A 22,742-nucleotide genomic window follows, 5' to 3' on the forward strand; every position below is an offset into this window, starting at 1 on the left:
GAGAGCCCCAGTTGGTCTTAATGGGAGGTAGACTAAGTTTTGAATGGGAGGTGAGGTAGCAGTGACACTCATCACACAGCCTGCAAGTATGTTCACAGTTATTCACACTGACATCTTAAAGTCGGTGATATGACAATGCTATCTGCCTGTCAGAAATTCCAGGGAAAGACAAACCGGCTTCCCAAACACCAAACCTGCTTTTCCATTTATTGTGTGTTGCCAGCCCCTCTAAGGGGTGTTGGAAAGACTTACAGGTCCCCATGCCTTCCTGTCCTCAGCCCCCTGCCTAGGCGTCTGATGACTCTCATCTCTTTTTCCTTCTCCCTGGAGAATACGTGCTGGAGGGACAGATGTACTAGGCCCCCAGAAACAGAAAGAGATGGGAAGCCAGGGGGGAAGGGGAGGGGCTGACACATCCACCCCAAGAAGCCCTCATCCTGCGCTGCTCTCTCCACCCCACGGCACCCACCAATCACTCCCTCTTCCGCTTCCTCCTTTTCTAGCAGAGACCTTGGCTCACGAGCTCCACAAGCTTTCTATTTCGTGGTTGCTGCCGGTGAGCAGCAGGTCCCTATAGCTGGGATAATGTATTCAAAGCTCTCCTATTGTTTCTTCTTAATTGGTCAGTCTCCATGGGATCCACTCAGCCTTCACCCAGACGGGTGGGGGAGGGGCAGGAGCAGGGAGGGCTGGTGAATGCAGATGGCCTGTTTCCTGGCTGGTGTCTAGCACGACCGCGGGGGGTCCCATCAAGGCCAGATATTGCTCAATAACTTCCATAAGGGGGGGAAGTCAGACTCAGAGCTGGGGGCAGGGGGTGGGGCTTGGGGCAGAGGACAGCAGCAGAGTGGCTAAAAAATGGCCATAACCCACAATCTCACATTTTTAAGGGCCCCTGCACAATACCTGACACACACCAGGTGCTCAGTAAATGAGGAGAGAAACATCCAAAGAGGATACTGACAAAGAATCTTCACAGAGGATTATTTTGCAGTTAGTGCATGATTCCTGGAGCATACTAAGCAGGCTGGCCGCATCACAAAAAAAACGATACTGATCACGCTCCGATGGCCTCTGGGGAAAATGAAACAAAACATGGACTATGTATTGCTATGTGTGAAACCTCAAGGGGTGGATGCTGTGGGAGCACGTTTCATCCGTGATTTGCGACGTTTTAAAGGGTGGTACTTGCGTTAGGCAAATCTTTAATATCATCCATGTGACTTCAACAAGTCCATGATATTTTGAGATGCTTCCCAACACACTTCAGCACGTACAACTCACTGTTAAAAATCAAAACTCATTTAATTTTTAAAATGCTACTAAGGTGTTAAATGAAACACCATTGATTGATTAGGTAGTGCATTTACATAGTTGCAAGTTTTTTTTTTAAACAAAGAAAGGTACCCAGGGACCGTCTGTACAGTTCCACTGCGATTAGTCTATATTCCTTCAGTTTCTCCATGCACATCAAGGAAATATGAATATATAAATTTTCTTTACATAAAAGTTAGTATACTGTACTATTTTAAACATAGTGATGGTCAGTACAAATATAAAACTTGGGGGATCAAAAGAGATAAGCCTTTTACTTTTCCCCACGTGACTACCTTCCCACCACATAGGTCACTCAACAATGCTCAAACCTGTGCCTTGGGGCTGTATAAAAACTTATACACAGAGGTCGTGGTAGGGAACACACACACTCAAACATAGTTGTTATTTACATGCACCATTTCTAAGAGCTTCTGAAAATTACAGGAGTGGTAATTTTGCCCTGGCCGAGTATTAGCACAAGAATCACAGAATTACTTTCTTGGGGTCAGAGGTACCTCTTCACCTCAGATTCCTTCCGTCAAGCGCTGCCTTCCTGCCTGCTGTCCCCAGTACTAGAGGCTTTTCAAGAAGGGGCTGTGCATGATTTATCTCTGAATTCAAGTGCCTGGCATGGAGCCTGGCATATAGAAGGAACCCCGTAAGTTTGCTGAAAGAACAGATTCTTAGACTGCCCGAATTCTGGCTTAAATTTTAACACAACAATAATTGTGTAATTATTTAAAGAGTGGAAATTTAAAAGATTTTATTATTAATAACCTGCAAACACGTTTTGGCTTTCCAAAATGACAAAATGGAAGTAGACTGGGGTGGGGGAAGAGGAGCCCATGTTAGTGGCTGCGCCTTCTCCTGATTTGCTGAGCACCAAATGCAAACCTTGCGCGGAACCAGGAGGGCTCTTGCATGAGGGGAGACTACTGTTTGTAACCAAAGTAGAACTGTGAACCCAAGAACGCCGCCCTGAGATGTCAATGCCGCTGACATTTTTGACAAATTACCTCTCAGGGCTTTGCCAGGGTAGGCTCTCTTAAGAACAAAGAATTAATGTGTTATAAAAGAAAAATAAATACTACTTCTAGGAAAAATAAAACGGTGTGCCTCATAGGAGGAGCACTGTCATGTTAAGGATGATGTAACAACAAGCACTGGCCATAAACCTCGGGACCAATTCTGTACGCAAGATCCCAAGTTTTACAGACTTCTGCCAAAGCACACTATATAACGCGTACTCTTCATTTACAAGTCTCTTGCCCTATTCCTCTTCTGTTCCAAGTCATAACCCAAATCTGGCTCTTTTGGCACATTTTACCTGCCCGAAGCAAATGAGGTCTAGAAAAAAGAAAAAGACTGAGCTCTAGTTACATTTCCTTTACTAGATAAATTACACAAAAGCGTCCATCACTAAAAGCAGCCATCAGCTTGACCATCCTATGCATCTATCACCACCTTCCGCTCCTTTAGAAAAAACAAGATAATGCTTTAAATAAGTCTGTGCTGGTTCAAGTGAGTAAAATTCGAATTAGCCTGGGGAGTTTGGGAGGATCAAAATAGTGTAAACTCTATACAACAGCCATCTCTTTAGCCCAGTGACTATGAAGTGGGCATCTGTAAATACAAGCCACCATCTGACCTAAGTACCAATCCTGTTATGGGAAGAAGTTGCCCTGATTGGTTCTACTGAGGGAAAGATGACTTGAGCCAGGAACATCTACCTACACTAGAGCTGGAGAGTTCTCTCTACTAGAGCAAACTAAGTATTCTCTAGGAATTCTGGACACTGCAGGGTGGGGCACTGGAGGATTCCATTTTCTTTTCAACTCTCACTGCAAAACGGGAGATCAATTCCAGCATGCACCTCTGTTTTTACTATGTTGTCTTCCAATTAACGTGCTTTCAATGGCTTTCTATTTTCAAGTTCCGGTCACCTTCCTGCCTTCCAATGCTCCTGCCCTACTCTCTGCTTCTGCCCAATATGTGCCTCGCCAGGCCAATGAAAATTCTAATTCTAAAGCCTGCACTCTCTTTTCACCCAAATTGTTGGTCTCCACCAATGTCTCAGCTTCCTACAGCACACTGGCCTTGAGGGTGTCTTTTTCTACTTTGACTCACTGTGGGCTCAGGAAGTGCAAACCACGTTTGCTATCAGACCAAGCCAAATATTCACAACAAAGTAAACCTGTTACAAAATGAACAGCTCACACATCTGACTTTGAAATAGAACTCAAGGTCCTTGAAGGGGCATCTGGCAGAGAGCTTGGCCAGAGTAAGACTCTCAAGCATTTGTCAAATTAATTCTCCAAACCAAACGGAATATTTAGATTAGTCCCGGTATTTCCCCCTCCACTGATCTAAGGGATTATTCATTGCAGCTTCAAGAGGTCTCTGTATATATAGGAAAGATACTGCGTATGGAAATCAACCTCCTAAATTCAGAGGACCATCTCAAACCACTGTTCTGCTAAGATAATGCACCGTAAAGAGATAAGACCAGTGACAACCACTGCTGAGCAGGGGTGAGCCTCTCACCAAGGGCACCGGGAAGACCATCCCCTTAACAGACGCCCTGACAAAGGACCCTGAAAAGAAGTTCAAAAATTGGACACCTAATAATCAAAGCATCAAGTAACCCTTTAAAAATACTAAGAAAAATGTTAAGGACAAAAATCACTGTTTTCAAAAACCTCCCATGACAGTAGTAAACCCAGATGATACTAATACATACATAATGGAGATGTATGAAGGAGACTTCTGCTGTCTGCAGCTGCTATTCGGGGGAATGTGATCTGAAATCTACATTCTGGTTAAAGTGAGGCGTGTTACAATAGCTTCTATTAAACAGAACACGCTTTCACAACTATCTTTTGTGCACATGCACGTGCACACACACACACACACACACACTATTTCTTTTTGTTTTCCTTACCATGAGTTCATTTTTCAAAACTGGCGAAGTTGGATGTCAGAGCCAATGTTTTAGGCTTAAGTTTTCGTTGTGTTTTTCTTTACAGTCCATTGCCTGGGGCCAAGTAATTTTTTTTTTTTTTTTAAGTATTCAGAAACACATGCTACTGTAGTTGCGTGTTCAAACACCCATGTGGAACCAGTCCTCTGGACTTATACATTCATTCTTAAACGCCTGGAGTATGCAAACAAAGATGCAGTGGGCAGAGGGCCAGTTAATAAATTTCATTTCCTATGAGCATCTGCATGAAGCAGAGCTAGAGAGAGTCGCCCCTCCCAGGAGAGCAAGAGCACGACTTGTTCGCTCTGTGAATTAAACAGCGTCACCTCAGATGGCCCACACCACATTTATTTTTTAGGCAGCTCTTAAAATATATGGATTTCTATCGCTCATAAATGCAACGAGGAAGCTGGGGCTGAGAAGGCGATCACACAGGAGTGGACATGAGCCGTGGAAACACATCCGGTCAGTTCTGCTGAGCCACTTTTGCACTTGCTCTTTTCAATTGAAATTGCTAATGGAAGGGTAATTTTCGAAAGGAAACTTGCTCTGCTAATCGAAGTGCACTCTGTTTCGATAATGATTTACCACCCACTCTAGGCCAGGCTGTAAAAATGGGCTCTGTTTATACCAAGAGATACCTGGATCAAGATATCTGGGTTGTGAACCATATTTGATCCTTATTTATAAACAATCTCGTGCAAATGTTATGGCAATAATGTCTCCTCCTGGGAAGAGTGACCACTTGCGCCCAGCTGGAGCTGGAAAGAACAGTATTGTTCTCTGGGCGTCTGCTTCTCCTCCCACCTGTGCTCCCAGCCAGGTGACGGGTGTTCTTGTCCTGGAGTACCTGGAAGAGTCCCCTTTCAGTAATAACTGCACTCTTCTTATATTTACATACCTCTTTTAAGATGGTGTTTGTTTTAAATATTTGAAGTTAACTTCACAAAAACTTTTATAAGAATGTGATGAGAGAGTCTATATGTAATAAGCAAATGTAGAAAATAAAGCCAAAGATCGAAGGACCTGCTGGGGCCCTACCTAGAAGTCAGCAAAGGAACCACAAAGAGAATTCCCTGTGATACTCCCAGGGCTCTCGGCTGACTCAGGCCCCTCCATGGCACTCCAACAGAACTCTCAAGCTCACCTCATTGTTGGGGGCCAAAATGAACCCACGACCAAAATAAAACTTATGTGATTAAATCTCTTCTCTGGCTTTCAAATTGCCTTCCAAGTTTCCTCAGCAATTAAATGGCAATATTACTCCAGCCTCAGGACGCCAAAATAATTATGGAACACTTCCTGGATAGAAAAACGTGTCACATTTTTCCTTCCCCTCCACCCCTCCAAAAAAATAAGTGGTAGTTATACTACGTTGGTCATCCACTTTGAAAGAAAAGCAGACCAAGGAAAATATCAAGTGTGTCTGTCTCCATGTGCACTCTTTACATAACACAATACAAATGTAATTTTGGAGTCTTCTTTCTTCATTTAACCTATGACATCTCTCACTATAGTATCCAATACTCCTATTATATAAAATACAAAGGCAATGATGCTCTTAGTGACTTAAGATTTTGCTCAGTCAGATCTTTACTTAAATTCAGCTTTGTTTTTCACATAATTTCAGGTACCATACAGGGACTCACACAGCAAACTGGAAATAGTTCAGGAAATGGAAATAATAACTTGGACTGAATTTAAAAGGTGAATAAATTTTTATTTTAAAGCAATAATTTATCAACAAAAGGTAGCATTTAACCTTTCTACCAAATGATTTTTCCACTGCCATTGCAAGTTAGTTCATATGACTAATAAAACCCAACCAGACAACTGCCTTCGTTCGGCCCATGTGGTAAAATTCGAACTCTGTCTTAAAAGCAATTGCTACCTACGTGCCAGAGATGAAATCACTGAAGAAATATGGGCTTCAAATTTATTACCTATAAGAGCAGTTTAAATAAGTGTGGTTTAAAAGCAACTCAGAGTTTTTGTTTTTGTTTTTGTTTTTAAATTCTACTTTAAGCTTTGGAATGTCCAGAGAAAGGTGGACAGAAGTAAAGGAGAGAAGGGACCCAAAGTTCCAGTCTCATGGGTCTCCAAAAGGAGAGTCCCAGAGGTTGTGGACCAATTTTGGTTTATATTAAGCAAATTTATATTAACCAATTTTGGTTTATATTAAGTGCTTGCTTTAACAAGCACTTGGAATCTCTAAGGATGCCATGTCAACATATTACTTGGAACCATAGGCATGAGATTTTGGTGACCTCATGGGCACAGCCAAAATTAACTCCCAGTATTTATGTAACTGCCAGAGATGACAGGGCAAAGATTGCTTATAATTTTTTTTTTTCAGTCAGCTCATAGCATTTCTTTGGTCAAAGAGAGAGGATGTGGGGGTACTTTTGGCTCTATTTTTAAAATATGCAATATTTATACACACACAGACTAGTCTGCCCATAATACCATCTGAATGTTTAGATGAAGGCATTAAAAAAAAAAAAAAGTTATTTCCTGTTGCTCGCTGAGAGGATGCATTTCAGAGGTATGTGTGCTCTGCCTCAAAGCAAAAGCATTGTTAGCGGTTATCAAGGTAACATTTAAAAATAACTACCCCAGTACAAAAGAACTTCAGAGGAAATATGAGCGAAGCTATCAGTCTCCCTTAAAGTCTGGTCTTGAGCTGCATTAGACTCTAGCTGCATTCTCCATTACATTGTTATCCTTATCAAACAATGCAAACAATTTTAATGAGCTTATCTACTAGAACATATTGCCAGATATGCTAATGTAAAAACGATGCCAACCGTACAGGCTGCCTCATTAATCAAAAGGCTCACAACACAATGACCAAGATCAGTCCCATCCTCAAATCAGACTTCAGCAAAATACCAGGAATTACCTTCCTACTGTAAATAAGAAGGGCGGGCTCCCCCACCCATGTGGAGGCCATAAACTCCTAAGAAAATGCATAACGGCACCCAGTTCTTTTCAGGTCCATTGCAGTCCAGTCTCTTTCTAATAAACCTTGGGTTCTATGGAGAAAATTTTGGTGAATGTCTGACACCGTGACCTCTGCTGTCAATCCTTGCACCAATCAGCGAGCAGAATTCTTACAAAGCTCCATCAATCTGGCGGTTCAACATCACAGACTGCTGCTTCATCTAGAGGATTCCATCTTTCCTGCACACACGCACACCAGGGCAAGCGCAAACCTTTTCCTCACCATCCTCCTGGTTCCCTGTCTTCAGGCACAGCCTACCTCATGGTTCCTTTAAAATCTAAAAAGGAAGGAGGAAAGGAAGTGCTCCAGCCTGTCTCCCTTTGGAGAGGGGGAGAAAATTGCTTGCATTTTGAAATCAATGTGAAAGGAAAGAGATGGAGGGAGACCCCTTGCAGGCAGCAAACCTATTCACAAAATGCTTTCCATCTGCAATCGGGAAGCCTCCGTGCACACCCAACATGACACATGGAAACAGAGAGCAAATAATCACAACCGCCTTTACAAACGCCCGTCTGCAGCCGGGTCCGGGGGCAGCGTCTGCTCCATTATATAACGGGCGGACTTCCGCGCGCCCGCCCGCCCGCCGCGGTCCCCCGCCCGGCGCCGCTCCCGTGCCAGCCCCATTACCTGTAGGAACGCTCCCCGCGCACTGTGTGCTTCCGGAAAGGAATGATGGTCCCGTTATCCTGGATGATGTCGTTGTTGTTCTCGCCATTTGGGGACAGGGTTTGGGTCGGCCCGGGCATTGGCGCACTCCCGAGGATGGGAACAAACCGCTGTGGGCTGGCTGGTGAGGAAGGTGGCTGCGTCTCGCCTTCCCGCTCGCCTGCTCCTCGCGCAGACCGCGCCTGCCTCCTGCTCGCTGCTCGCAGCTCCCTTCTCCTCCTCGGATCCCGCCCCGCCCTCTCGAGGCCCGCCCTCCCGGCTGCTGACGTCAAAGCGCCGGCAGCAGCACCCTGGTCACGTGGCCCGGCCCATCCCCATAGCAACGCGCTAACTCATCACCTCGTCTTGATTAGCGCTGGGCCCCGGCGTGACCACGCCAGCGGCTCCAAGCAGGCACCCGGGCAGGCCTACATCTGGCATGTAAAACCCCAGGCCACCCCCGGCCCCCCTCGCAGACTCGCCTGGGTCTGAAAACCAGCTCTTCCTCTAACCATTTCCTTTCCAACCCGAGCTCCCACTGCAGCTGTGTACACAAAAGAACGATTCAGGCAGAGGGGTGTGGGAGACCCTTTAACTCCTTCAATACCACGTTCTTGTGTCATGAAAATTAAACTCCGTCTGGTTTCAGAAAAATATAAGACGACCTGGTAGCCTCCTTCTAGAAAGTATATCAGACTAAGGGGTTAAAACTTCCAGGTTCCTCCCCCATTCTCCAAACAGCAGCGACCGCCTCCCCAAAAGTAGCCCCAAATCTGAAAAGCTAAGAGGAAGCTGCATTTCCTTCTAATCAATATACCTTTACGTTAATAATGAGAATATCAAAGATTGCAAATTAAGAGATTTTCTGCACAAAAGAATCCCCAAAGAGAGTTAAAAAAAAAAAAAAAAAGATAACCACCATCTTAGAACATCATGATTACCCACGACCTCCCAATTCAAATTCTTATACTGTCTCCTGATACACATAATTAAATCCTTGTCATGTATTTTATTTTCTTTGAATTAAACACGTGAACATCCGATTTAGTATTTGGAGGCTCTCAACATTCAAGCTGTTCTGTATCATTGCAATGGAGCTTTCAAATACATTGGCTAGGAGCCAGGTACTATTATTATTACCATCCCTATTTTAAAGATGAGTAAACTAGTGAGATTAAGCAACATGCTCAAGGTCACACAGCCAGGAAGTAGTGAACTGGAACTTCAAAATGACATGCTTTTATCAATGTGATTGGACAGTGGTGGTCTATGTTTAATGTGAACTCATAAATGTTATAGATCAAGGTAAGAATCAAGTACTTTATGTACTTCTCAACATGACCACTGTGAAAAGAGCCGTGAATAGAATTGCTAGTACTGTGCAAAGTGTATGGATTAGATTATAAATTCTGAACAGATTCCAGATGTGTCCACTGCTTTCCTTCAGAAAGAAGGGAGTTTGAAGGATTCTCTGCTTATCAAAAGTGGTCTCTGACCCTTTGGGGGGTGGGAAAGGAAGGAGAATTGGAATGTAAAAGACAGAATAAATATATGTAGCAGAAAGTACTAGGCTCATGCCTTCACATCATTGTATGGCTTACCAGCTTTATCATTTTGTGATACAGATGTTAAAACAAGTAAAAAAATTTGTCATTCCTGACAATTCTCCAGCATATTTCCCTGGTAATAAGTTATTTCTGGCATCAAGCTTCTAGAATTAGAGTCAAATGGTTTACAACCCAGATGGTAATGATAATCTTAAATAAGGGGGCATTTTTTCCTATTCTGTATTCTCCTTTTGAACTATATTTTAATAATTTTATTTTCTACTTTCTCCAGTGAATTCACAGTGCACAAGTTGATTCCTCCATCCATATCTCAGCTTACATGAGAATTTTTTTTCATACAATAAGGATCCAATTCTGACCTAAGACTTCACAAGGTACAACAGATAAATATCTAAGTACAAGAGATACACAGCAAGCCTCACATTGCACAATGAGCTAAAGGGGCATGAGAGTGTAGTTACTGCTACAAAGATCAACACTTCCTCTTACTATTTCTGTTACTTGACCCATGGCTGTTAATTTCCTTACTAATTTGTTCCCCTTCACAAAAGCTTCCCCTTCTTTGGGAACAGTCTGAGGTTAAAAGGCACAGTCTACAAATCAAATATTTAATGTTTTCCGCATACACGCTCTCATTTGGGGCTCTTTCGGATAGTTTTCTTTTCCATGATCCCGTATTTAAGTAATAGGTTACATAACTGGTGTTATCATAGGGACTATGTTTGTCAGAATTTGAATGTATTATAGATCATTGGTTATACCCGCTAATTTTGTGGAGAGAATACTCCCACTGTTTCTGGGCTGTTCATGAAGAAGAGGATTATGACCAGGAATTTGGGTGAATGGGCTGAAAGGGGGGGGGTAGTGAGGCAGGTGGAGGAGGTACCTAAGAGCCTTGTAAGTCTTCCTCCAGGACTGCTCTGAACCACACCACTCTAAAGGGACCCAGAGAGCCCCCAGAGACTTGTGAGTACCCTCCGAGATGCAGGGGTAACAGGGGTAATAATTGGAAAATATTAAACAGATGTGTTTTCATTCCTCTCCCCATAAATCAGGTTACCTGGCAGCCATTCTCCAGTTTAGCCCTGGGGAGAAGGGGAAGGCACATTCCACTTTGGGAAGGAGGATGCTAGGACAGAGGGAAACGCCGAACAGGCAGGAAGAGGGCGGGGAGAGTACCCTTTCCAACCCCAAGGTTGGAAAGAAGCAGGTGGAAGTGGGAAAAAGCAGAATCTCCCACCTCCAGGTCCCTGAAGGGAGACGTTAGAGAGGTTTTGGCTTTGTTCTCAGCCTAAGGGAATTTCTTTTGCCTAATGAGGCAGAAGTCCCATTTGAGACTCTGGGAAGAGATGGCTTTCAAAGAGTGTCTCCCCAACACCTTCCTCCCCAATCAAGGTGCAGCCTCATCACACTAGAGGCTAAAATCAGTGGCTTGGTACAGTTAGGCAGAGAACCCAGGGAGAGAGGAGGACATCGAAAAGACTGAATATTCACCCAAGAGATGGAGCGCTCCAAAGACAGTCTAAACTGGAAGAGGCTGCAATACTGTGAACTTTTTAAAACCTTTCATTTCCCATCCCCCTCAGCGGGGCCAAGAGAGTCGCACAGATCACATACACACAAATAAGCTAAAATGTCTCGTGTACATCTGACTGTAGGTTAAGGTTTGTCTTATGTACACAGATGTATCTAAAATAAAGTATATGCAGACCATCATCCTAGATCTCCAACTGCGCCATAGAGAAATGGCTCCTCTTACCAAGCATCGTGGATTGAAGCTGGGGCTCTGGCAGCAGGCAGACTTGGGTCCCCAGCTTGGTTTCACCACCTGCAGGCTGTGTGACCCTAGCAAGTTACTCTGCATCTCTAAGATTTAGTTTCTTCATCTATGAAGTAGGTGTAATAATACTGGTTTCAGAGTGTTGCCATGAAGATTAAATTACATAATATAGTTGAAGCAATTGACATAGTCTCTGGCCTATAGCAAATGGTCTTTAGTGGTAGATGCTATTTTTAAACAATAAGTTAAGCATACTCTGAAATGTTCATTCACTCATTCACTTGACACTTATAGCTGGATTTCTTGTGTACTACAAGATGGTAAAATAAGAAGAAAAGTCCCAGGTTCTGTCCTCAAGGAACTCAGAGTTGTAGATGAGCAAGATGAAAATATTGGCAATTATGACACAACATGATGCTGTGATAATGGCACCATACAGTGTGATATAGAGCCATAGAAGATGAGCACCTAATTCAGAATGGAAACTGGGAAGTAGGTCTGAAAAGTTTCCCCAAGGAGCTATTACTTAAGCCTTGGGTGAGTAATAATTATAACCCTTTTTGTTCACTTTCTCTGTGCTAAACAGAATACAAGATCCCTTAGGGAGGGGCTTCCACTGCTTTGCCCACTGCTATATCTTCGGTTCTCAGCATAAGGGCTGGCAGGTAGTAGGCACTACATGAATACATAATTCACTGATTCAACAAATATCTGATCTGATTCTCACAATGACCCTAATGATGAAATTGAGGCTCAAAGAGCAAAAGCAACTTGTCCAGGATGTCTTGGCCCCAAAGTTGACATGCTTCTCCACTAGGCTCTACTGTCATTTAAAAGAGGAACGGTAGTGTAGAGGAGAGACAAAGGGCTTCTCAAGCAGATATACTTAGGTACAGAGGTACGAAAGGGTGTGATATCCCTGGGAGACAGCAAGTTGTTTAGTATGGATGGAGAACAGAGTGCATGATGGCAGGGGACAGGGCCAGGACCAGGTGCAGGAGGGGCTGTGGCCAAGCTATGAAGCTTGACCTTCACTCTGAAGGTGTTTTGGAACCATGAAGTGCTTTAGGGAGGGAAATTCATGGTGAAATTTGCATATCAAGAAGGTCTGATGCTGCAGTAGCATAGAAGACATGTTGGAGTATTTATTTATTTGTTTGTTTGTTTATTTTTGGCTTCGTTGGGTCTTCGTTGCTGCGCACGGGCCCTCTCCAGCTGCGGCGAGCAGGGGCCACTCTTCGTTGCGGTGCGTGGACTTCTCATTGTGGTGGCTTCTCTTGTTGCGGAGTACGGGCTCTAGGCGTGTGGGCTTCAGTAGCTGTGTCACGTGGACTCAGTAGTTGTGGCTCTCGGGGTCTAGAGAGCAGGCTCAGTAGTTGTGGCGCACAGGCCTAGTTGCTCCACAGCACGTGGGATCTTCCCAGACCAGGGCTCGAATCTGCGTCCCCCACGCTGGCAGGTGGATTCTTAACCACTGCGCCACCCGGGAAGTCCCATGTTGGAGATCAAAATGCGTCAAACAGTGATGAAGTCCTAAACTTAGACAGGAGCCAAGGGGTTGTAGGAGCAAGCACAGATCTGAGATAGTCAGAGGGAATAACTGCTATGATTTGTTGGACTAAATGGATGTGGGCACGATGTTGATGGGGATTAAGGGTGGGCAGTGAAGGAGAAAGATATTTCAAGTGAATCCTAAGTTTGTGGCTTGGGTGACCAAGGGGATAACGGTATCATTCATCAAGATGGCAAATACAGATTGAATTGTCCTTCTGGAAGAGAGATTCTCATAGCGTGTTTTGGACATAGAGAAGTACCTATAGGACATCCTAGTGGTGACAATGATTGGTCACCAGGCTTCACACACAGTGGGTGTTCGTTAAGTATTTGTTGAATAAGGGAACATGTGGGTCTTTGAACGTATATGTTTGACTTGGAGATACATATGATTTGGAGGAAATTGTCTCATGGATGATCATTGAAGCTGAGGGTGTGGATGCCCTCACTCAGGGAGAAAGAGAAGGCCTGGGATGGAACTCTCTAAAAGCTGAGTGATAAAAAAGAAGCCTGCAAAGAGATGGCAAAGGATTTGGCCTGATGGGGCCAATCACAAGAAGGAGTGGTTTCACTGGGCCCAGAGGAGAAGTGGGTATCAGAGAGGAGGGAGGTGTCTCTAGGGCCAAATGTCACACAACGTTTGAATCAGATAAGGGCAGAGAACGGGAATTCCCTGGCGGTCCGTGGTTAGGGCTCCATGCTTCCACTGCAGGGGGCACGGGTTCAATCCCTGGTTGGGGAACGAAGACCCTGCATGCTGCAAGGCACGCCCAAAAAAACAAACAAGAAACAGATAAGGGCACAGAAGTGTTGACTGGATTTGATAAGGTGCTCTCAAAGGTATTTTTAAGAGATTGAATTTCAGATCAGACCCATCAGTGATTACTGAAGAAAATAAAGAAATCTTCAACAAGTAGGGAAACTGTAATTCTTAGCAAGATCACTAGTATTCTGACCTAACAAAGATACTGAAGGAATGAGGTGACATTAAATTACGGGTCATGTATATATTGTCAGCAACTAACTAGCATCAACAAGTATTTGCACTAAAAAGCTCTCGGCAGTATTGGAGGAGCCAATATGTTCATTAACGAGCACTTGTTAGGCACCAGATGTGTCCCCTTCTATGGGGTCAAGACCCACCCTTCCCCCAAAAAGTCAAACGAATATTTAAAATGTGTGTTTGGAGAGCAGGATTACTAAGGCAGACCCAGCAGACACAGAGCCAGAGCAACGAGCGAAAAAGGAAACCAGCCGCCGTCCCAGTCCACAGGCCCAATCAAGGAAGATGGAACTGGGCACCAACCCAGATTTTAATTTTCCAAGTTCCTAGGTTATAGCACAGTCCCGTTTCTCTTGAGGTTTAGGCCAGAGAGCAACGATAATTGCATCTTGGCAGAAATCATTGTCTATTTCTGCAACATGTGAGATTTGTCTAAAACAGGGATTTTGCATTGCCTTGGATTTGAGAAATCCAAAATACAACAGCAGAGAAGATGTGAAATCATTAGCCAGGAATGGATGCTAATCCCGATTCCATCCCAGCAGTACCTACTCATCACGAATGTCTTTTCCAAGTTAAAATGTGTTCACTGAAGCTGATAATCACTGCTGTCAAAGGCATTCACAGCTGTCACACCACCTTATATGGAGGGAGGGAAGCTTCCTTAGATTGTTATCACCTCTGAATGCAGACAGAAGATTCCACTTAGCAGTCACCACAGCTGCCCTGGGACAAGTAATTTTCCCATGCGTATGTATGTCTTGGTATTTTCCAGTAGGGAATGGCAGGGACAGGTTATCAATCAGTGGCTTAAAATATGCTCCACACCCAAAATGATAGCAGTGAATAAATACATGATTGGCCAGCCATTGGTGTTGGCTCTGAAATCACATCAGTGGCATAGAGATGTACTTGAGAGTGGTCCTTGCTCTCTACTTTAACCCTGAGGCATAGAAGATTTTATTAGTTCTTCCTTTAGATCTGATGAGAATTCTATAATATGTATATGCCTCCTGACTTTTAGTAATAGCATTTTATTTAAGAAAAATTGGTAAATATTTTCCCCCAGATGAAGAATGCCCTCCTTCAAAACCAACCTGAGCAGGTAGACTCTTCCAGGATTGACTTTTGAGATTACTTGTCTTTGCAGATTATTTATCAGCCACAATTATATCTATGCTGATATGTCCACAAGGCAGAGTTTTGCAAGCCTCCTTCCTATTTGCTAGTAAATAGTGAGGTTTCTGTAATGTCAAAATATAGAACGTGCCATTGCTTAAGGGAAGATTTCTCTGTGTGTTGGAATTTGCTTTCTAATTTGCTTTTTCTTGGATTTTCTCAAGGTTGGACTTAATTTTGTGGAATAACTCACAGAACATGATGGGAACGCAATTCACAAACTTGCAGAACATTATGATTTCTGTAATCAATCAATCAAATCTGTGCAATTTAAGGTTTCACTCTATTCAGTAAAAATGTGCTTCTGAATTATACCATCTGGTTAAACTGAAGAGCTTTAAATATGTTTTCCATAAAAATACAATGTGATAAATGTTATAATTGAAGAATGTATTAAGTAGCACAGGAATACAGGAAAGAGAGCAACCATGACCGGAGAGACAGGAAAAGCTTCACCGAGGCCATGATATTTGTACTGGGGCTCGGTCATTCAACACGCATTTACTGAACACCTACTACATGCTAGGAATAATGGGTGCTGGAGAGACAGAAATGAACAAAACAGGCAAAATTCTCTGCCCTCGTGAATCTTATACTTGAGTGTGTGATGTGTGTGTTGTGGGGTAGGAGGGTGGTTGTAGGAGGTGAGGGTCGAAAAGTTCGCAGTGACCAGAATGTACAGGGCTTTGAACGGCCATTGTGAGGACTTTGGCTTAAAACCAAAGTTAGGAGCCATCACTCTGCAGCAGGCTTCACAGTATCTATTGGTCCAGATGTGGAATCCTCTCCAGCAACAAGGACAATGATAATAGCAACACCTAATATTTACTGGGTACTTTTTAGGGACCAAGTGCTATGTTTCAATTGGGTAGGTATTTTTAATCCTCACAGAAACTTATAGGAAAGGGAGATTTTAAATCCTGTTTGTCAGAGGAGGCAGCTAGTTAAATAACTTAGCCAGTTCATCAGCCAGGAAGTGGCAAAGCTGGGCGTGAACACACCCGCCAGGCGTCAAAGCTGTCATCCTTGTTCACTAGCTCAGGCTGCCTTCCACTAGGGTCTGACAAAACCTGGGTGCAAGAATGCAGAATCTAGGGGAGAATCTAGAATCTAGGGGAGCAGCACGGATGAGACAGCAGGACACAGAAGCAAGAGAAGGTAGATTGCTGCCCTGAAGGCAATTCAGTCTAGGGAGCGAGGAAGTAACGCCAGGAAAAGGGTGGAGAAAGAGAGAATAAGGTGGGTGGGGATGAGAGACAGGATAGGAGAGCAGTATTCATGGCAGTAAGGGATGGAGACTGGAAGGATAGGAGTTGTAAATTATGGTTAAGGAGGACTTCCCTGATGGTGCAGTGGTTAAGAATCCGCCTGCCAAAGCGGGGGACACGGGTTCGAGGCCTGGTCCGGGAAAATCCCACATGCTGCGGAGCAACTAAGCCCGTGCGCCACAACTACTGAGCCTGCGCTCTAGAGCCCGCGAGCCACAACTACTGAAGCCCGGGCACCTAGCGCCCGTGCTCTGCAACTAGAGAAGCCACCGCAATGAGAAACCTGCGCACCGCAACGAAAAGCAGCCCCCGCTCGTCGCAACTAGAGAAAGCCTGCCCACAGCAACGAAAACACAACACAGCCAAAATAAATAAATAAGTAACAAAATAAAAGATATTTAAAAAAAATTATGGTTAAGGAAAAGGGAGAGGGAGGGAGGAAGAGATACCAGGATTGGGGGTTAGCAGTATATGTGATTAATAGGGAAAATTAATTTTCTTACCCTTATTTATAGTGATTAACTATTTTCTTTTTCTGAGTAAGCCTCAACCATCAATATATATTTCTTTGATATCTTCTGGAGGGCAGAGGAGACCACAGGCATTTTTTGGTAATTGTTTTGAAAGCTGAAATCTGCTTTCATTTTCACTATGCTAAGACTGTGACAATTCAACCCTCCAACGCTAGACATGCCTAGTTGAATGTTCTTACTGAACATTTACTGAAATGTGTCCATGCCCAAGTTCATGAAATTCCTTTACTTCCTTCCCCTATTTTATTTCCACGTTTAAACAAAACAGATCTTGATGAACGGACTGGGTAGGACAACTGAGAAAGGATAAAAGGCACCTTGGGCTCAGTTGAGGGGCAAAGGAAAGGAAGAGACTCTAGGTACCATTAACAAGTAAATTATCTTCCAGAAGGCTCACAAACTTTCAAGAGACAATTTCCTTAGGGCTCTCAAAAGTTAACTAGCCCACTGGACTTTATTTCTGATTTTGATATTAAAAAGTACCAACTGAGTAAAGAGACTCCTTAATATGAATTCAAAGCCAAGGTGGAGGGATGGGAAGACAGGAGTTCTAACAGGTACCGGTGGCCTCTAGAGTTTCAGAGCTACTCAGGACCTAGGCCACCAATGGCAGGGACACTGGGAGGGAGGATTTTCCTGAGCCTGGGGCTTCTCTGACAAGGCTGGTGTGTGTGGGGCAGAACTATGGCTCACGGGTGGCTCCTCAACAGCATGTCAAGGGAACATGAGGCCAGCAGCTGGGAAGCAGTGTGAGTAATGGAAGAGAAATTCCCCAATTTCTGACCTCATCCAAATAAAATTTTTAAAAAGAAAATTTAAAAAGCTTCATTAAAAAAGAGAGAGAGAGAATGCAACTGGAAATCATAAATTAAGATCTAAGTCTCCATCAGAAATGTTTTAATTAGCACTTATGTTTTGTTTACTCAAGAGCTTATAATGCCAAGTATCTTTCCCCAATTCACACTCGCTATAGGGCATGAGCATGAGGGGTCCAACTACAGAGTATAGCACATGAAAGCATGAAGGGTCACCTTCAAGTAGCTTCCACTTAATTTCTATGTGAAGGAATCAGACCCCTAGGAAATCCAAAGGGATCTTAACATATAGGGAACCACGATGAGTTAACAGTAAGCTGAGAGAGCGAGATCAATTCTTGGGATTAACTCCTCACACAGCCTGCCTTTCATATCCTCCCCCAAAGGCCCATCTCCAGTCTCTTCAATGAGGATGTTATCAGCCTTCAAAGAGGCAGCAATGGAATCAATATGAATGAGACATAATGGCATGTAGTGCAAAAAGCATGTCTAGTGCATTTCTATTATTTTTGTCTTCCCCTCCTTCTTCTGGGAACTATTCCTTCAAACCTTGTGATTCTAGTAAAGCTTGCCAATTATAATATTCCATCCTCCCGGACCTAAAGATTGGTTCAAGGTTAGGTCTGTGATCCAAGCCAGGCCACTGAATATTTCTCTAGGATTAAAAAAATTAGAGCTGCAGTAGGTGTGTTTTTGAGGTGGGGTGGGGGAGACGGTATCTTCCTTACTGAAGATAGCACTTTAGAATTAATATAGTATACTGTTAGGCAATAAAAATAAATAATAGGCATCCAAATCAGAAAGGAAGAAGTAAAACTGCCACTATTTGCAGATAGCATGATATAGTACATAGAAAACCCCAAAGACTCCACCAAAAAAACTGTTAGAACTAATAAATCCAGTAAAGTTGCAGGATACAAAACCAATATACAAAAACCTGTTGCATTTTTATACACTAATAATGAACTGTTAAGAAAACAATCCCACTACAATTGCATTAAAAGTAATAAAATAAAGGAATGAATCTAACCAAGGAGGTGAAAGACGTGTACATTGGAAAGTATGATGAAAGAAATTGAAAGAATTAAAGAATATGCAAATAAATGTAAAGATATTCCATGTCGTGGATTGGAAGAATACTGTTAAAATGTCCATACTATCCAAAGCAATCTGCAGATGCAATGTAATCCCTATCAAACTGCCAATGGCATTTCCCCAGAAATAAATAAACAATCCTAAAATTTGTATGAAACCACAAAAGACCCCAAATAACCAAAGCAAGCTTGAGAAAGAGGAACAAAGCTGGAGGTATGCGTCCCAAATTCAAACAATATTACAAAGCTATAGTAATCAAGACAGTATGGTATTGGCATAAAAACAGATTCAAAGATCAGTGGAACAGAATATATAGCCCAGAAATAAACCCATAAATACATGGTCAATTAATTTATGCAAGGGAGCTAAGAATACACAATGAGGAAAGACAGTCTCTTCAATAAATGGTGTTGGGAAAACTGGACAGCCACATGCAAGAGAATGAAACTGGACCACTATCTTATGCTATAAACAAAACTTAACTTAAAATGGATTAAAGGGACTTCCCTGGTGGCGCAGTGGTTAAGAATCCGCCTGCCAATGCAGGGGATATGGGTTCGAGCCCTGGTCCGGGAAGATCCCACATGCCACGGAGCAAATAAGCCTGTGCGCTACAACTACTGAGCCTGTGCTCTAGAGCCCATGAGCCACAACTACTGAAGCCTGCGTGCCTAGAGCCCATGCTCTGCAGCAAGAGAAGCCACTGCAATAACAAGACTGTGCACCTCAACGAAGAGTAGCCACCACTCGCCGCAACTAGAGAAAGCCCGCGTGCAGTAACGAAGACCCAATGCAGGCACACACACACACACACACACACACACACACACACAATTAATTAATTAATTAATTTTAAAAAATGGATTAAAGACTTGAACATAAGACCTGAAACTATAAAACTCCCAGAAGAAAACATAGTTAGTAAGCTCCTTGACATCAGTCTTGGTGGTGATTTTTTGAATTTGACTCCAAAAACAAAGGTAACAAAAGCACAAATAAGTGGGACTTCATCAAACTAAAAAAATTCTGCACAGGAGAGGAAACCATCCACAAAATGAAAAGGCAACCTACCAAACGGGAGAAAATACTTGCAAATCATACATCTGATAGGGGTTAATAACCAAAATATATAGGGAACTCATACAACTCAATAGGAAAAAAACCAGCAACATGGTTTTTAAAAAATGGGCAGAGGATCTGAGTAGACATTTTTCCAAAGAAGACATCCAGATGACCAACAGGTACATGAAAAGATGCTCAATATCACTAATCATCAGGGAAATGCAAATCAAAATCACAATGAGATATCACCTCACACCTGTTAGAATGGCTATTATAAAAAAAATAAGCGTTGGTGAGACTTTGGAGAAAAGGGAATGCTCATGCACCATCGGTGGGAAAGTAAGACTGTGGAAAACAGTATTGAGTTTCCTTAAAAAATTAAAAATAGAATCACCATATGATCTAACAATTACACTCTGGGTATTTACCTGAAGGAAACAAAAACACTAACTCTAAAAGATATGTGCACCTCCATATTTACAGCAGCATTATTTACAATAGGCAAAACATGGAAGCAACCTGAGTGTTAATCAACAGATGAATGGATAAAGAAAACTGGCTCGCATGAGCATGCGTGAGTGCGCGCGCGCGCGCGGACACACACACACACACACACACACACACACACACACACACACACACATATTATTCAGCCATAGTGAAGAAGGAAACCTTGCCATTTGCAACAACACGGATGGACCTTGTGGGCATTATGCTAAGTGAAATAAGTCAGACAGAGAAAGACAAATTCCATATAATCTCAATTATACGTGGAAAAAAACCCCCAACAAAACGACAAATTCAAACTCATAGACACAAAGAACAGATTGGTGGTTGCCAGAGGTGGGGGGTGAGGGGTGGGTTAAATGGGTGAAGGGGGCCAAAAGGTACAAACTTCCAGTTACAAAATAAGTAAGTGCTGGGGATGTAATGTACAGCATGGTGCCTATAGTTAATAATACTGTATTGTATATTTGAAAGTTGCTAAGAGAGTACATCTTAAAAGTTCTCAACACAAGAAAAATATTTGGAACTGTGTGGTGACGGATGTTAACTAGACTTACTGTGGTGATCATGTCACAATGTATACAAATATTGGATTGCTGTGCTGTACACCTGAAACTAGTATGTTATGTCAACTATATCTCAATTAGAACATAAAGTGTAGTATAAATTGTACGTTTACTATATTTTTCACAGAAGAGAAGTGGAAAGAGGTCATGGTTTGGATTCATACAGACTTGGATTTGAAACCAGACGCTGGTTCTTACAAGTTGAGTAACCTTGGACAATTACTTCTCCCAGCCTCAGTTTCTTCATCCGTAATGGAGGTACTAAGATTTACAAAGTAATATTTTGAGATATAAAGCTAGGTTCCCACTTTGTGCACTGGGGCCATAATTTTTTTTTGAATTTTATTTTATTTATTTTTTATACAGCAGGTTCTCATTAGGTATCTATTTTATACATATTAGTGTATATATGTCAATCCCAATCTCCCAATTCATCCCACCACCACCAACCCCCCAGCCACTTACCCCCTTTGGTGTCCATACATTTGTTCTCTACACCTGTGTCTCTATTTCTGCCCTGCGAACCGGTTCATCTGTACCGTTTTTCTAGGTTCCACATATATGCGTTAATATACGATATTTGTTTTCCTCTTTCTGACTTATTTCACTCTGTATGACAGTTTCTAGATCCATCCAAGTCTCTACAAATGACCCAATTTTGTTTCTTTTTATGGCTGAGTGATATTCCATTGTATATATGTACCACATCTTCTTTATCCATTCATCTGTCAATGGGCATTTAGGTTGCTTCCATGACCTGGCTATTGTAAATAGTGCTGAAATGAACATTGGGGTGTATGTGTCTTTTTGAATTATGGTTTTCTCTGGGTATATGCCCAGTAGTGGGATTGCTGGGTCATATGGTAATTCTATTAGTCTTTTAAGGAACCTCCATACTGTTCTCCATAGTGGCTGTATCAATTTACATTCTCACCAACAGTGCAAGAGGGTTCCCTTTTCTCCACACCCTCTCCAGCATTTGTTGTTTGTAGATTTTCTGATGATGACCATTCTAACTGGTGTGAGGTGATACCTCATTGTAGTTTTGATTTTCATTTCTCTAATAATTAGTAATGTTGAGCAGCTTTTCATGTGCGTCTTGGTCATCTGTATGTCTTCCTTGGAGAAATGTCTATTTAGGTCTCCTGCCCATTTTTGGATTGGGTTGTTTGTTTTTTTAATATTGAGCTGCTTGAGCTGTTTATATATTTTGGAGATTAATCCTTTGTCCATTGATTCATTTGCAAATATTTTCTCCCATTCTGAGGATTGTCTTTTTGTCTTGTTTATGGTTTCCTTTGCTGTACAAAAGCTTTGAAGTGTCATTAGGTCCCATTTGTTTATTTTTGTTTTTATTTCCATTACTCTAGGAGGTGGGTCAAAAAAGGTCTTGCTGTGATTTATGTCAGAGTGTTCTTTCTATGTTTTCCTCTAAGAGTTTTATAGTGTCCGGTCTTACATTGAGGTCTCTAATCCATTTTGAGATTACTTTTGTGTATGGTGTTAGGGAGTGTTCTAATTTCATTCTTTTACATGTAGCTGTCCAGTTTTCCCAGCACCACTTATTGAAGAGACTGTGTTTTCTCCATTGTATATCCTTGTCTCCTTGTCACAGATTAGTTGACCATAGGTGTGTGGGTTTATCCCTGGGCTTTCTATCCTGTTCCATTGATCTATATTTCTGTTTTTGTGCCAGTACCATATTGTCTTGATTACTGTAGCTTTGTAGTATAGTCTGAAGTCAGGGAGTCTGATTCCTCCAGCTCCATTTTTTTCCCCTCAAGACTGCTGTGGCTATTCGGGGTTTTTTTGTGTCTCCATACAAATTTTAAGATTTTTTGTTCTAGTTCTGTAAAAAATACCACT

At 42.5% G+C, this 22,742-nt stretch overlaps 1 protein-coding gene across 3 annotated transcripts in view; it reads right to left on the bottom strand.

Moving 5' to 3' along the window:
- Window positions 1–22,742, bottom strand: part of MAPRE2 (microtubule associated protein RP/EB family member 2) — a 161,656-nt gene that overhangs the window by 93,170 nt on the left and 45,744 nt on the right. The window contains exon 1 of one of the 3 annotated variants that reach the window (XM_061169574.1): window positions 7,929–8,193. The exons of the other annotated variants lie outside the window; for them this stretch is intronic. Within the exon in view, the coding sequence (XP_061025557.1) occupies window positions 7,929–8,047 (119 nt within the window). The 5' untranslated portion in view covers window positions 8,048–8,193. Of the gene's footprint in view, window positions 1–7,928; window positions 8,194–22,742 lie in introns of those variants that run through there. 3 annotated transcript variants of the gene reach the window in all.

Source organism: Eubalaena glacialis, chromosome 15 (genome assembly GCF_028564815.1).
Source record: "Eubalaena glacialis isolate mEubGla1 chromosome 15, mEubGla1.1.hap2.+ XY, whole genome shotgun sequence".
NCBI lineage: Eukaryota > Metazoa > Chordata > Mammalia > Artiodactyla > Balaenidae > Eubalaena > Eubalaena glacialis.